We start from the raw sequence: 16,628 nt of genomic DNA, 5'->3' as shown, positions 1-16,628 counted from the left end.
ATTTTTTAGGTTACTGGCTATGGCAGATCCACATATATATGGATTACACGTCATACACCCATTAAGCTACATATCACTATTTTCCCATCCATTAATAAATTAATTTCTGTAAAATTTTAAAATACAAAAGAATTCATATTAATTAAAAATGACTATCACTTTTCAATTTCTTTCTGATTTATTTTTATTTAATTTACACTAGTCAAACTGCCACAGGGATATTCCTAATTTCTTATTATCATCGTAAAAACAAAACAAAAATAAATAAAAATAAATAATAAAGAAAGAAAAGAGAAAAGGTACATACCATATGCGTTAGCGTGTGTCGCAGAAATCAATCATGCTTTGGTTTCGGGTTTACACAATTCTATTCTTGTGGCGGCAGCTCAGCTCGCAGAATCCATCGTCATCTCATCATCAGTTACCATTTGATCTTGGGGTTTGATTCATTCTATTTCCTTTTTAGTTACTGCTACCCCCTTTTCCTTTTGATGATCAAAGCTTTGGAGGTGTTGGTAGCTTTGAAATTCTTTCATCCGAAGTCTCTTCTTATTAATTTTGGTTTGAAGAGCGAACCCTTCATTCATCAGTGATGGACACAACAACAGCGAGTAACTGGAGGGATCAACTGCACCCTGAAACCCGCCAACTCCTTCTCAACGATATGTAAGTCTAACGGTTTGTTTTCTTTTCCATGTTGCAATGGTTTGTGTCTTCTCTTCAATTCATGCCACTATCCTTTCATTTCACAGAATGACCAAGTTAAAAATCGGTCATCCTCTTTGTGATTATGATGAAGACCTTGAATTTCAAAAAATTGCTCATAGTATTGAGCAGAAAAGTTATGGTGGTGCTACAAACCAGGTAGCTTCATAATTTATTACAAGTCTCACATCTCTCAAGAATGTGGTTTCTAGATAGTTTATAAGTGCAGGATATTCCTAGCCCTAAGCTAGTTTTGGGGTTAAGTCAGGCCTATTCAATTTCAATTTTAATATAGTGTATCGATTCAGCTGCAGATGTTAATGCTCCATACCATCATTCCTGAGTGTAAAAGGGTACATTATAAGTCCCGCATCTCTCACTCCCTAAGCTAGCTTTTGGGGTTGAGTTAGGTCTATTCCATTTTAATTCTAATATAATTTGGTTTCTCTTTTTATTGACCCTTTCCCTTTACTAATTTCTTTTGTGCTGCTTAATTTCAGGCTGATTATTTTGACGAAATAGCATCTAGGCTTCTTTTGTTGGAGAGTAAGCTTCAGAATGTTGCTGTCAACTTCTGTATCGAATTCAATTACTAGGCCCTGGCACTAGCCCATTTCAGTTTTTTCAAAGATTCTTCACCTTCGAATTTTCTTGTTCTATGCTATTTCATAATCTATGTTGTAAATGCGGTGTAACCGTCTTGACCATCAACATATTTTGCACATAGATTTGATTGTTTGCCAAATTTTGTTCATTTGTGCATAGATTGATTTAGAAAATAGTGAATCTTTACTTTCATGTCTATGGCAAATGCATGACTCTATTGATTATCTAGATGCTGTTTTGTTCTCATGATTCTAGTGCTTTAATTTACCTTTTATTTCCTCCTTACAGTTTGGAATGATTTAATGTCTTATCATTTGTACCTCAGATAATGTAAATTTACTTATACCATTAACTGGAGCCTATTCATGTTGGCCATCCCTTACAGAAGCAAGAGAAAGGGAATGGAGATCTCAGCTTCGCCCTGATTCCCGGCAAAGAATTGTCAACAAAATGTAAATTTCATCTTATGTTGTATTCGGTGATCCGAATAGCTTTCATTTTGCCTGCATTTGCACTTTGAAAGAAAAAGTAGCCATAAATCATATTTCCTTGAAGTTTGTCATACGGAAATAATTTGATCACAAAGCGTGCATTTTAGTTGAGGAACTGAAGAAGATATAAATCAAATAAGCAGCTACTTTAGGATAATATTATGCTTTTGGCTTCTATTTGTTCTAAAGCACTTGGTCTTTTAAAAGAGATGTCCATTACTGCATTAATACTTATGGTTTGAGTAGGTTTGTTACATCAAGTTATTTCTGTTCCGTATATGCATTTTCCTTTCTTTAATTTTTAGGAGGATTTATAATCCTCTGTTCGCTTTATATTTTTCTCCCCTTTGACTGAATAGATGTCTTCTAGTGAAAGCTGTAGCACTAATAAACTATATAAATTTCTAGTTTGATAGATCACAAGGTATTGTTAGCTCTTCATTCTCGTTTGAGTTTTGATATACCATTTTTCTATATTTTGTAACCTATACTTACCATTGAAGGTAACAATTTCATCAATTCATTCATAATCTCTATATGAGCTTTAGCAAGCTAGTGCTGCTCCTAGTCTATATAGTGGACGACGAGCATGTTTCATTGATATTTTGGCAATTGTGTTCTCTCCTTTGTGGATCTTAAAGTATAAGTCACTTTGATCTAACTATGAAGCTACTCTGGTTTTCTTTCAGAAGGGAAACGTTAAGAAGACATCTTCCTGTTAGTGGTCCAGAGGGATCACAAGAACTTTGGAAGATTGCCCGAAGGTTTGAGGAGAAGATTTTTGCAGCCGTATCCAGCCAGGTATATACTTACGAGTAAATGGCTCATTGTCGTTTTCTTTTATCATTATCTATGCGAACACATATATGGATGATGGAAGATTGATTGGATGTGGTTTCACCTTATTTCAGACTGATTACCTTAGAAAAATATCTTTAGAGATGCTTACAATGGAGACCATATACCAGGGACGCCATGAACCTGCCAATCCAGGTAACTGATCTCTTTGGAAGGCAATAGTTCTTATTGCATGTAAAGTCGTTAATATTTCATGTTTTTCCTACACTACATGATAAAAATCCGAGGCAGAACCGGAGCAGGAGCCAAAGAATGCCAGAATGGACTGATGACTATCACATGGGCTAGCATTTGAAGCAACTATAAGTTATAAGTTTTAACGGTTCAAATAGCTTTATGTTGCGTCTGGTTCAAATGGAATTGCATAACTGTTTTGCTCACCTTCTTTTTGGTATTTTGGTCATACTAAGTTTTTGTCAAAGGTCATTGAGGGTCAGTGTTTTATGTATTTAGAATTTTGTGAACATATTTACCTCTTGTTTTTTGTTCTTTTTATAAAATTTTGAAAATAGAAATCACTGAAAATAAAAATAAAAAATGAAAATGCAAATCAAACTCACCCTAAGTGCTGCGTTTACAATTTCAGCTTTAGACACCAATGATAATACTATCCTTGCTCTCTTATCTTTCAATTAAAATAAATTCGTCTTCTTGATCGAATATTATTTGACTTGATTCTTATCCAAACTATTGTCTAAATAGTTATTCCTTTTACTAAGTGTTTCCGATTTTCGATCGTGAATAGGGTTTGGGATGCAGCAGTTTCTCGCATTCACGAACAACTCCAATGCGATGGACAGTTCGTAATGGAGCATGTGCTTGTTTGAATTTTCAAACTTTGATGTACATGTATCAATACTTATTTTTTTTTTTGCTCTCTTTTAGTCTTTACAATTACATATAAAATTTGTACACAAATTTCTTTTTGTAAAAGAATTATATGTTTTTTTTGCTAATTTTAAGACTTTGGTCTCAAAATTTCTTAGTTAAAATATGAAAGACTTACCATATCAACTAATTTCGTATTTATTATTATTATATATTTAATAAATAAAAGAATAAATTAATAATAATCTTTTTCCTATTAATACACTAATTGTAAATAATTTTCAAAGCATCCTCACTTTCAATTAAAATTTTAAAATACAAAAAAAAAATTCATAATAATTAAAAAATTATCTCTTTTTGGTTTCTTTCTAATTTTTTTCCTTTAAATTAATGTAGGAAATATTTTTATGATTATCGTTGTCTAAAAAAGCAAATATCAAATAAAAAGTAAAATATATTGTTTGTTCTTAAAATTTTTAAAAAATTTTAAAAAATATTTTTAAAATTTTATTTGATTTTAGCATTTAAATATTCTTATATATTTTAAAAAGTTTAATTTTGATGCATTGACTATGTAAAATATTTTATATATGTATATAGTTACATCCGTTTTTTGAATACCAATTCACGCCGTCAATAAAATTAGTGACGGAGCCATGTTAATCGGAAAGAGGCAATGGTCCCAAATTAATAATTTGTACATACCAAGTCTTTAATTTTTTTGTTTTATCCCTTTTTAATTTTCAATTTTTCTCTCCTCTTAACTTATATTTTTCATGTTGATTTCTCCTAAAAAAAAATTTTAGCTCCGTTCCTGAATGAAATTAATAATTATTTTTTATGATGTATTACGTAATTAGATATACGTGTAAAGTTATTTTACAATGACAAAAATCAAAATTAAATTTTATTTTAAATCCAAATTTATCACCACCTTCTTTCTTCTCACAACACAAATTACCACATAGCATGAACCTAATAATACAAATATTCCAGACACACATATATCTTATAAATTGACCTAAGTTTCACTATACTATAATCGGCTTGTATCAACATAGAGGAGTGTTAATATGTGAGTTGATGATGCAATAAAACTTATTAGTGGTTTATGTGGTAGTTGGAGAAGAAGGTGGTATGTTAAAAATTGGAGGATAGAGAAAGAAAATGAAGGACCAAAAAGAAAAAAATAAGGATAAAATTGAAATGAAAAAGTTGTTGGAATTAATATTTGAATAAATGACTATTTGTACCCATGAAAGATAAAACGCTGACATATGTACTCATATTAGATCGAAACTGAACTTGTACCCACGCAAGATGCCTTCCATGTGACAAAAGTACCCTATCTTGGATATGCACTTGCTTCGTGATTATCCGACCCTATATAGCACTCCAACCCTCCAAAGCGCTATCTATGTAGAAATGACCGTTGGTATATGATCGTTTGATAAGGTTTTACTCCTCAAATCGAAACCCTAGCAAGTTATCTTCCCCAATTTGAACCATACTTCAAAAATCAAATCTTGTTGAATTTCATATAGTGTCAAGTGCACCCACAGTTAGAAAGAATTATCTCGTAAGCCCCAAAATGTCTTTGCGCAGATTAAACTCTATTGCAAATGATGGAAGTCGCAGTAGTTCTTCAAGTTCGAAGAAGATGAAGGAGAACAAGCTCGACGACAGATGCTTCTGTGGGAGGGAGGTTGCGTTGATGGAGTCTGGCACGATGACAAACCCTAATAGATGATTCATCAGATGTCCTCTATGGGCGGTAATGGCCAGGCACTGTTATTGTTGAGGTGAAAAATTTATTTTTGAACTTCAGTTGACATTTGGGTGTGTTTTTTTAGTTTTCATATAAGAGACTGCAAATACTTTGTGTGGGTGGATGAAATCGAAAAAGGATGGGACCTAGCAAGATCTTTAGCTAAAAAAAATTTGGAGCATTCTTATGCAAGGCATGAAAATTGATTGACTGTCACTGCAGTTGGAAAAAATCAGCAAGCATCCTCAATGACAGCTAGGAAGATAGACAAATTTAGAGATAAAATTAGGGGAATTAGAGTGTTGCTTTCAACCATTGCATTGGGGGTAGCATTTTGTTTATTTTGTGAGTTGTATTTGGTGATAAAAATATAAGATTTGTATAATTTGGGATCTTTGTTAATCATGAGATAGTGAATTTTTTTTTCTGATCTTGGCATGACATGATGTCTAAGTCATCCTTACATTGTTCTGTTTTTTTTTATATTTCTTATACATTGACATAGACACCCATGTATGAGCAACTTGATGACATTTGATTTCTGATACATTGACATAGACGCCCATGATTTCAACTTGTTGCTGCCATCTAAATTGATTTTGATAAATTTTTTCTCTAGACAATGCCATTTTAAATGCACATCAATCTCTCTTTTCTTCTTAAACTTAATCTGTAACATAGGAACCTGATGGTTTTGGTTTTCAAACCCATGTTTCTTCCAAAATTAGATCAAGGTGCTATTAGAAGAGTGATAAAATTAACAATATGTTGGAAAAAATTTATATATAGATCCTGCAAGTTCCATTGATTGTCAAAAATAATAGCCATCACATAAGCCAAAGAAGGCAAGTATTGACAACTTATAGCACACCCTCAAAACCAGCATAACTAACTCTACCCTTAAACAGACCATAAAAATGCATAACAAAATGCAAGAGTCTTGTATCTCTCTTTAGTATACCAAAACAACAAAAGGCAAGCATAAGTAGTCTACGAGCTATGTTGGGTATATGAAAATACGAAAACATAACAGTCTAAGAGGAACAAATTTCTCTCTTGTGAACGTCCACAAACACATTAGAACACATAGTCTATGAAATTGGGGTTGAGTTACTACTCCCGCTTGAGACATAATTTTTTGCTCCGCTTAAGGTACCTATCCTGCCTTGACCTCTACCTCTAACAGCTGTGCCTCGGCCTCTAGCACTTAGATTCACACCAGGTGTGAGCATGAACTGCATGAACCGTGTGGTTGTCCCTGCATTAGCACCTTACAGTGAGGTGTAGTTTGAGAGTTGTGTGTGGAAAGGCTTGTAGATGGATGGTTAGAAGACGGTGTAGGTGTTTGTAGTGTTTGTGCAGTCGGAGGAGGTCGCCTAACACTTCTCCTTTTAACTTATTTTTTGGTTGTTGCATTATTTGTTGGAGGTTGTAGTTGTGAGCTTGTTGGCAGCGACATCAGTTGAGGTTACTGAATTCCAAAGAACAAACAAATCAGATGTGTGACAAGTTAAATAAGGAAACTTAACTAATTGAGTAATGCATTGCACTTACTTGTGCAGCGTGTGGTGTTGCGGAACCATTTCCCTCTTCAGTTGCTGCTGCTTCAGCATCTGTACCTTCTAAGGTCTCTTCCCAGTATATTTCAACCATCATATCCTTATCCTCATCACCTGCAGGCACTTGCAATGCAGCACTCTCTTCACCCATTACTTTTTTTCTCTTCTTAGAACTTCTCTTATTGTGACTAGCCTACGAAAAAAAGTACTCATTGTAAGTTCAACATGAATTTCAGGTAGAACTCGAGTTCCACAGTGTGATCACAGGATTCAATAACTCTAGAATTTAAATAATTTCAGGATTCAATAATTCAATAATTTCAGGATTCTAGAATTGAACTCACATACCCGGAGGCAGTATTTGTAGACAATAGTTTCAATCCTCCTCTTTGTTCTATGAGAGTCACTCTTATTTGTAGGGCCATCATTTCTTTTGTCTCTCTTGATTGTTGGTTTTCCAATTGGCTTTCTATACCGTGGCGGCAGAATGGGTAGGGTGTCAAGATGCTCCCAGAACTCCTGGCTTGGAAGCATTGAAAACTGGTACGCTACATTGTATGCACCCATGGTGAGCTAGTTATGTGCATACTCTTCGGATCTTCTATTTTGGTAAGCTAAAGCAGCACGGGCATGTCTACATGGTAGTCCAGTTAGTTGCGAAAGTTTACAACTGCATGTACCTTTTCCTAAATCCACTCACCTTCATGAGCAGACATTGCACTTCATACACATTTTCTGCGTCATCTCCAATAGGAAGAGGCCTCCATTTGTTGCTCTCTCTCTTTTCTCTTTCTAATCTGCTCTGTTGGGTTAGGGCTAACCTTCAGCTATACCCAAGCAAAACCTTTTAATTCCTTGCCATAATCCTCATTACGTAGCACCTCACTTCCTTCGACATGGTAATTATCGGTTTTCCCCTCCTCCAACATGGTGATTATCAGTTTTTCCCTCATCTTCTTCACCTTGGCATTAAACACCTCACATTTATTGTTTGTGTAGTTGTCCATTTTAGGGTATTCACTAAAATACCATAAAATGAGCTCTACTCTATTATTTTGGACCAGTCTTGTCCAGGTATTCCCAAGCCCCAGCATTGATCCTTTTTAGCCTATCCATGGAAGCATTGAAGTCTTGTGTTGTGGTTGCCTTAGCGCTTGACCACATACATATTTTCAACTGTAAGTCACTCTATTTCTTGCGAAAATTTTTTCATATATGCATAGCACAAAATCTGTGGTTACCATTTGGGTATATTTCTTGCATGGCAAGTATTAACCCCTGTAAGTATATAGTAAAATAAACAGCTCAAGAATAATTCAATAAGTTTAACATGTACATTCAAAGGGAATTCAATAAGAATTCAATAAGTAACTATTTGGGTTCACTAATCAGATTTCAATAATTATCTAACAATTTTGTATCTAAACCAGATTTCAATAATCAGGTTTCATTGAGTATCTAAATCAGAGTTTAATAAGTTCATAAACCAAACTTTATGAAAGACCTAAATCAGATCTCAATAATCATATTTCATTGAGTATCTAAATCAGAGTTCCACAAGTCCATAAACCAAGCTTCAAGAAAGACCTAAATCAGAAGCCAATAATCATATTTCATTGAGTATCTATAGTAGAGTTCAACAAGTGCATAAAGCAAACTTCAAGAAAGACCTAAATCAGAATGCAATAATTACCTAAACAAGGCTGAACGATAACCTAAATCATAACCAAATTAAGTCCCAATAACAGACATCAATAATTATCTAAATCAGAATTCAATAAGTTCCATAAGCTAGATTTCAATAATACCCTATATCAAATTTCAATTAGTACATTAATCAGATATAATGAAACATCTGCATATCTAGCATGAAGTTAAACCCGTTTGCCTGAAAATCTCTCACATTGATTAGCGAATATTTTATACGCTTTTTTATGTTATTTTCTTAGTGTTTTCAGTATGTTCCATTAAGTTTTATGATGTTTTAGTAGCTTTTAATGAAAAATTCACTTTTTGGATGCTACTTTGAGCTTTTGTGTTTTTATCATGATTTTAGGTGATTTTTGGGTGATTCTGACAAGTTTTGGAAAAGTCTGATTCAAAGGCAAAGAAAGGACAACAGATGCTGTCAGATCCTGACCTCCATGAATTCAAACGTATATTTCTGGAGCTACATAGGTCCAATTAATGCGTTCTCAAAGGCATTGAAAAGCTAACTTCTAGAGCTTTCCATCAATATATAATAGTCTATACTTTTCTTTGGAAATGAAGGCCCAAAACGGGCATTGAATGGCCAAATTACCCCATTTTTCTAGCGTTCAACGCCCTAAGATGATCAAGGCTGGCGTTGAACGCCCAAACCCAGCATTCAATGCCACAAGGGGAGCAAGGAAGCAGCATATTCACTTCCTAGTGGGCGTCCAATGCCCACTCCTTCAAGTCAGAAGCCAAGCTCAACCGAAACACTCACCAAAGTGGGCCCAGAAGTGGATTTTTGCACCTTTAGCTTAGCTTATTTCATTATTGTAATTTCTAATTATTAAGTTTTCTTTAAGTCTACTCATTAGTATTTATAAGGGGAGATCACCATTGTTTGGGATCCCCACCACATTCGACTTTTACTCAGTTTATTCTCTGTATAGTATGAGCAACTAAACCTCCTAGGTTAAGGTTAGGAGCTCTGCTAATTCCTATAAATTAATACAAATAACTTTTCTATTTCAATGAATGTGTGATTTTATTCTATGATACTGTTGAGTTAAGAAATTAACTAACATAATTGATGATGACAAACATTATTTTTATTGGGTTAACTACCCAATTAGTGTTGATTATTTTTTATTAAGTGATGCAAGCCACATTTATCAAATATAGCAGAAGCCTAGTTTGGAATAAATTGAAACAGCAAGTGGACTATTTAAACAAAGTAAGCCCAAAGAAAACAAAGCAAAGAAATCAGATGGGCAAGTGGACATAGCCAACCCAAGCCCGAATTAATCTCTCAAGCTAATCCCTCCAAAGTGCTTCCACCAAAGCAACGTTCATCTTTTTCTTTCGGTCAGACATAGAAAAAAGAGAGAGAGAGCTTAATCAGAAAGACAAAAGTCTAATCACCCAAATCTAAGCATCTTAGGCTAAGTCAGAAGTTAAAGGTGATTTGTTTCCCCTTGCATGCATTTTACTTTCCTCTCTTCTTCTCCAACTCTCTGTCAATCCAATTTGGGATACATGAAAAAAGTGATTTCTGATAATCACTGCTATAAATCAATGGCCAAATTTGTTTCTTGGGGGCAAAGTTGCAGCTCAAGGGTTCAGATCTGGGTTTACCATTAAAAATATTTTTCTTTGCTATCCTAAGGCTTTCGGTCAAGAAAGAGGGTCAGAACCAAAGTTCCTAATTTGAGGATTAATGGAAGAAAGTGAAAAAGTAAGTTGGTAGCACACAGCTCGAGGAGTTGACTTGGTAGAGAGCAACTCAGCAACATGCAAGGAGATACAAAAGACAATTTTTTCATTGTTCTGAAGCAAGGAGAGAGAACCAGTGTTTGGAGGTTTATGTTCTGAGAAGAGTTCTCTGAAGAAGTTCACCAAATTGGACAATGCTTCCTAGTAAAAGGAGCATTCCGCCAGAATGAGGAACTAAATCAGAGGCAAGCTAATTTGGTTCATCACATAGCAAAGAGACTGTTGAAGTATTAATCTCATTCATGTTTTACAGATTGTAATTTTCTTTTCAATGTTTATCTTTCTATAATTTCTTGAGGTAAAAGGCTGAATGAGAGAGTTCTTGAAAGAGCCTAAGAGTGGAAAGAGGCAGAGAGAAACGCTTGAGTGAAAAGCCTAGAGTGATTTCAGAATTTTTTAGGTTGATTCTGTGTCTTGTATCTTGTACCAGTGAGGTATCTCTTTCTTAGTTGGGTTAGCACTAAGAGTGAAGAGTTAGATATTATCATAGGTAAGTCAAGTTAGGTTAGAACTTGATAAGAAAAGGATTGTGTCAATCCTATGGAATTGGTGTATGCAATTGATGAGCGGATAATTTATACCCTTTTTGGCATTGTTTTTATGCAGTTTCTAATATGTTTTAGTTACTTTTTATTATATTTTTATTAGTTTTTATGAAAAAATCATATTTTTGGACTTTACTATGAGTTTGTGTATTTTTCTGTAATTTCAGGTATTTTCTGGCTGAAATTGAGGGACCTGAGCAAAAATCTGATTCAGAGGCTGAGAAAGGACTACAGATGCTGTTGGATTCTGACCCTCCTGCACTCAAAGTGGATTTTATGGAGCTACAGAAGCCCAAATGGCACTCTCTCAATTGCGTTGGAAAGTAGACATTTTGGGCTTTCCAGCAATATATAATAGTTCATACTTTTCTCGAGATTTGATGGCCCTAACTGGCGTCTAAACTCCCACTAGAGACCCTTTTCTGGAGTAAAACGCCAGAACTGGCACCTAAGCTGGCGTTTAACTCCAAGAATGGCCTATGCACATGAAAGCTTCAATGCTCAGCCCAAGCACACACCAAATGGGCCCTGGAAGTGGATTTCTGCACTATCTGCACTTACTCACTTATTTTCTGTAATCCCTAGTAACTAGTTTTGTATAAATAGCACTTTTTACTATTGTATTCATATATCTTAGAATCCTTGGACTTGGAGGCTGGCCATTCGGCCATGCCTAGACCTTTTTCTCTTATGTATTTTCTACGGTGGAGTTTCTACACCCCATAGATTAAGGTGCAGAGCTCTGCTGTTCTTCATAAATTAATGCAAGTACTATTGTTTCTCTTTCAATTCACGCTTACTTCTTCTCTAAGATATACTCTTGTACTTAATTCAGTTAAGTCAGAATGAAGGGGTGACCCGTGACAATCACCCACTATCTTCGTTACTCGCTTAGCCAAGATCCGCGTGCCTGACAACCACAAGTGGTCTACATGATGTTCAACGTAGTTATTGGACGACAGTCGGAGTATATTCTCTTGGGTCTCTAATCCACGATTTGCATCATCTCTCCTGATAACAGAGCATCCGAATCCGTGAGATTAGAACCTTCGTGGTATAGGCTAGAACCAATTGGCAGCATTCCTGAGATCTGAAAAGTCTAAACCTTGTCTGTGGTATTCCGAGTAGGATATGGGAAGGGATGACTGTGACGAGTTTCAAACTTGTGAATGTTGGGCGCAGTGACAGTGTGCAAAAGGATAGAGAGATCTTATTCCGACGCTAGTGAGAACCGACAGATGATTAGCCGTGCGGTAGCTATACCTGGTATTTTTCATCTGAGATGAGAAATCTGACAGTTGATTAGCCGTGCAGAGGCCGTACCTAGTATTTTTCATCCGAGTGGATCATACAGCTTGCCATGGAAGGGAGCACGCATGATTGGAAGAAGACAATAGGGAAGCAGAGGTTCAGAAGCAACAAATAATCTCCAAACACTTATCTGAAATTCCCACCAATGAATTACATAAGTAACTTTATTTTATTTTATGTTTTATTTATCTTTTAATTATCAAAACCCCATAACCATTTGAATCTGCCTGACTAAGATTTACAAGATGACCATAGCTTGCTTCAAGCCGACAATCTCCGTGGGATCGACCCTTACTCACGTAAGGTATTACTTGGATGACCCAATGCACTTGCTGGTTAGTTGTGCAGAGTTGTGAAAAGTGTGATTATAATTTCTTGCACCAAGTTTTTGGCGCCGTTGCCAGGGATTGTTCGAGTTTGGACAACTGACGGTTCATCTTGTTGCTTAGATTAGGTAATTTTATTTTATGTTTAAGCTTTTTATTTTTTTATTTTCGAAAAAAAAAATGTTCTTCAGAGTTTTTAAGAATGAATTCTAGAGTTTCATGAGATATGTTGAAGCCTGGCTGGCTATTAAGCCATGTCTAATCTTTTGGACCGAGGTTTACACTTTCCATTGTAGAAAGGACATGTCTGTACTTGTTATGCTGAAGCTTGGCTGGCCATTTGGCCATGTCTAATTCTTTTGGACCGAAGCTTTAGACTAATATTGCACGAATCCTGGAATTCTTATTAAAAATTTTGAATTTCTTTATTTTCTTTTTCCAAAATATTTTCAAAAAATACAAAAAAAATTTAATAAAATCATAAAACAAAAAAAATTGTGTTTCTTGTTTGAATCTTGTGTTAAATTTTAAGTTTAGTGTCAATTGCATGTTTTTTAATTTTTCTTGAATTTTCGAAAGTTCATCATGTGTTCTTCATGATCTTCAAGTTGTTCTTGATGATTGTCTTTGCTTAATCTTGTGATTTTCTTGTTTTGTATTTTTAGTTATTTTTCATATGCATTTTCAAATTCCTAGTGTCTACACATTAAAAATTTCTAAGTTTAGTGTCTTGCATGTGTTTCTGACGTCGGGATTTCTACCAGTAAAGAGATTCATAGAAACAGTTGCGTTGTAGATATAGTCTCTAAACCGACAAAAATACCTTCGTACAAACGTTTGGGTGTCACAAGTAACAAACCCCTTTAAAAATTGTTAACCGAGTATTCAAACCTCGGGTCGTCTTCTCAAGGAACTGCGAGGAAGTATGTTCTTATTATTGGCTATAAAGGTTGTAATCGGGGTTTAGAAGATGAGAAGCAAGTAAATTGAATGACAAGTAAAATAAATGGCAATTAAAATAAATAACTACTGTAAAGCAGACTTTTGGCAAGGTAAGAGAAGTTGGAGATCCAACGTAGTTATCTCTCTCAACTATAATGAAAGTTGAATCTAAACTCCACTTGATCAACTTGTACTAGGGCAAAGGAAAGTCAAGGGACTAATTAAATTGACCTTTGAATCCTATTTATTTCCTAAGAAAAGGTTGGGATTACTTAAGTTCAGCTCAATTAGCAAGATAACGATTATCAATTATGTTGAGTTTAATAACTGTTGAGTTACTGAATTCTTACCCAGGACCAAAAGGGGAAAAAGTAAAATCGCTGGAATAATAAAAATATCCTTAGATAGGAAGCAATGGTAACTTAAATCAAAGAGAACAATCATAAACTGAAAATACCTCAAATATTATTAATTCAAATATAGTCTGCAATATGGAAGAAATTCATAAATTCAATGATTAATTCAAGTGCTGGAATAAATAAAAGTAAAAGAAAGCTAAAACAAAGAAACATAAAACCTGGATTGAGAGTCACTCTTAAAACAAGAAGAAATCCTAAATCCTAAAAGAGAGAGAGAGAGAAGATCTCCCTCTCAACTAAATCTAAATCATTGAAAATTAAAATATGCGAGCTCCCTTTGAATGGATGCATTCCCACACTTTATAACCTCTGGTCTATGCTGTCTGTACTTGGATCTGGGCCAAAAAGGGCTTCAGAATTCGCTGGAGGCGTATTCTGTAAATTCTGATACGTGGCCTCTGTCACGCGTCCGCGTGGGTCACGCGGTCGCGTCATTCGGAGCTTTTTCTTGCCACGCAGTCGCGTCAGTCATGCGACCGCGTCATGTGCGTTCTGCTTAAGGCGCGCGGTCGCGTCAGTCATGCGACCGCGTCGCTGCTGATTCGTGCTTGGCACGCGATCGCTTCGTCCATGCGGTCGCATGGATACCAGTTTTCTTAAAGCTCCGTTTTGCCTTCTCCTTCCATTTTTGTATGTTTCCTTTTCCGTCCTTTAAGTCATTCTACCTTAGAAAATCTGAAACTACTCAACACACTAATCATGGCATCGAATGGAAATAAAGGTAATTAAAATAATTAATTTTTAAAGCTTAGGAAACATGTTTTTCACAATATGACATAATAAGGAAGGGAAAGTAAAACCATGCAATTAATGTGAATAAGTAGGTGAAGGATTGTATAAATCACTCAAATTAAGCACAAAAGAACTCATGAAATATGGGTTTATCAACCTCCCCACACTTAAACACTAGCATGTCCTCATGCTAAATCCAAGGTAAATAATTAAGGTTAAAGTGATGGAATGTCATGCAATGCAACCTAATTTAAATGCACTACCTAAATGAATGATGCATCATGCAACTCTAATTTATTCACTCATATATAAAGCTTACATGTAGCCAAGTTAATTCACATTCTCAAGGAGTCATCTATATATATATAGCCAACCATTAAATAATAAAGCATTTCAGCAAATGAGATGGGAAAGAAAGCATTGTACAAACTTGCAAAACAATTAGTAAATATAAGCACAGATATATGTTGATGAGTTACAGAACCCTTACTAGATTTTGTGTTTACTCTCTAGTCACTCAGTGTTTATTGGGTTTATTCACTCTATTTTTCTTTTTATTCTTGCTTTCTATAGCTTTGTTCTTCATCTAACCAATCAACAATTATAGAATATAGTCATACCAAAAAGTCATGAGGTCTTTAATTGAGGTTGTAATGGGGCCAAGGTAAAGGTAAGGATTTATGTATAGGGTTAAGTGAGCTAATAAGTGAATCCTTAATTAGACTAAGATTTCACCTAACATACATATTTAGCAAGATAAAACTTCTTTACCTATTCTCCCATATTATCCCACTTATTGTTACATGCTCATGTTTCACTTTTTATTTTCATCCCATGTGCATTGTTTTTATTTTGCATTGGGGAATTTCTTTTGTATCCCCTTTTATTTAGATGCTGAAAAATAACTCTCTTTTTTTTTTAATGCACATGATAATTGAATCACTTAGATTTTCTCATGAGCATGCTTCCCAAATTTTATTTTATTCCTTTTAACCTCTCTACCTTTTGTTTCTATCGTCCATGTTCCCAAAAGGTTTCCCACATTTAACTCTATTCATGATTTTCTATCTTAAGCTAACCAAGGATTCACTTGGGATTTTCTTTTGTTTTTCTGCTTAAGGCTAGTAATTTGGCTAAATAGAATAAAGGGGTTTTAAAAGGCTCAAGGGGGCTAACAAGGGTGATGTAAAAGGTAGGCTAATTTGGGGTGAGTGAGCTAAAATCAAATGATGGCCTCAATCATTCTCTTGGTATGTATCTATTCTATATTCTATAATTGGACATATAGATTAAAGCAAAGTAAAGAACATCAGAATAAAAAGAAATAAAACACACAGAAATGAAATTATGGTTTGAATGCAACCATATAATTAAGCTCAAGACTCACAGGCTGTGTGTTCTCTAACTCAAGCATCATATATCATTTATATATTATATGCAGGTTTAGTTAAAAATTCCCATTATTCTCATAAAAAAATTATTTAGGGTAGCTTTTAAAGTTTTAATGTTCCTCCTTGATGAAATGTTGTCAGCTTAACTACATCATGTAATGCTATATACAAGGTTTATGGATTTAAATCTGATATGTTCAATTTCCTAGCTTACTTCCTTTTTATATTTTTCAATTTAAACTATACTATCTTATGGTAAAAAGGGTAAGCTATACTAATTAATCCACTAATAAATCAGAATTGCAAACTAAACTAAATAACTAAAATAGACTAAATGGCTAAAATATGAACTAAAGATGCAAAATGCAGAAAATATAGTAAAAATACATAAAAGTAATGTATAAGTACTCAGAAAATAACAGTAAAAAGAAAAATACAGAAAAATATCCAAAATAAAATAAAAAAGATGTAGTGGTTCACCAAAATAAACGCCAGAGATGGTGACCTCCCCACACTTAAAAGGAAGCATCGTCCCTGATGCTCAATCAAGCCGGGTGTGAAGGGGTGTCATCATTGGTAGGGATGGTAGCTGGAGTTTCAGTGGTGGTGGTAGGCGGAGGGTCTGGCTGCTGTGGAGGAGGTGCTGACTGGATCGGGATCTCAAGATCTGCAGCCTCAATCT

General features: G+C 34.8%; 1 protein-coding gene across 8 annotated transcripts; it reads left to right on the top strand.

Annotated features, from left to right (window-relative positions):
* Positions 1–262: 262 nt before the first annotated feature.
* Positions 263–3,638, top strand: LOC112771692 (mediator of RNA polymerase II transcription subunit 15a). Of its 8 annotated transcripts, none has more exons than XM_025816498.3 (8): positions 276–666; positions 753–864; positions 1,014–1,058; positions 1,206–1,251; positions 1,697–1,763; positions 2,492–2,603; positions 2,714–2,795; positions 3,406–3,638. In XM_025816498.3, the coding sequence occupies exons 1-8, from the start codon at positions 593–595 to the stop codon at positions 3,465–3,467; spliced, it is 600 nt and encodes a 199-aa protein (XP_025672283.1). In that variant the 5' UTR covers positions 276–592; the 3' UTR covers positions 3,468–3,638. The 8 variants fall into 8 exon arrangements, with proteins under 8 accessions (XP_025672287.1, XP_025672283.1, XP_072082151.1 ...); XM_072226050.1 differs by having other exon boundaries at positions 2,892–3,638; XM_025816494.3 differs by having other exon boundaries at positions 1,637–1,763.
* Positions 3,639–16,628: the final 12,990 nt, after the last annotated feature.

The sequence above is a fragment of the Arachis hypogaea genome, chromosome 18 (assembly GCF_003086295.3).
Source record: "Arachis hypogaea cultivar Tifrunner chromosome 18, arahy.Tifrunner.gnm2.J5K5, whole genome shotgun sequence".
In the NCBI taxonomy this organism is placed as follows: domain Eukaryota; kingdom Viridiplantae; phylum Streptophyta; class Magnoliopsida; order Fabales; family Fabaceae; genus Arachis; species Arachis hypogaea.
Note: the sequence above shows the minus strand (reverse complement) of the source record. Positions and strands in the feature narration are given on the sequence as shown.

Coding starts and splice junctions, on each gene's coding strand:
- LOC112771692 (XM_025816494.3), top strand. CDS start 593: ATGGACACAACAACAGCGAGTAACTGGAGGGATCAACTGCACCCTGAA. Junction 1,059..1,205: donor TCATTCCTGAGTGTAAAAGG/GTACATTATAAG, acceptor GCTTAATTTCAG/GCTGATTATTTTGACGAAAT. Junction 2,604..2,713: donor TTGCAGCCGTATCCAGCCAG/GTATATACTTAC, acceptor ACCTTATTTCAG/ACTGATTACCTTAGAAAAAT.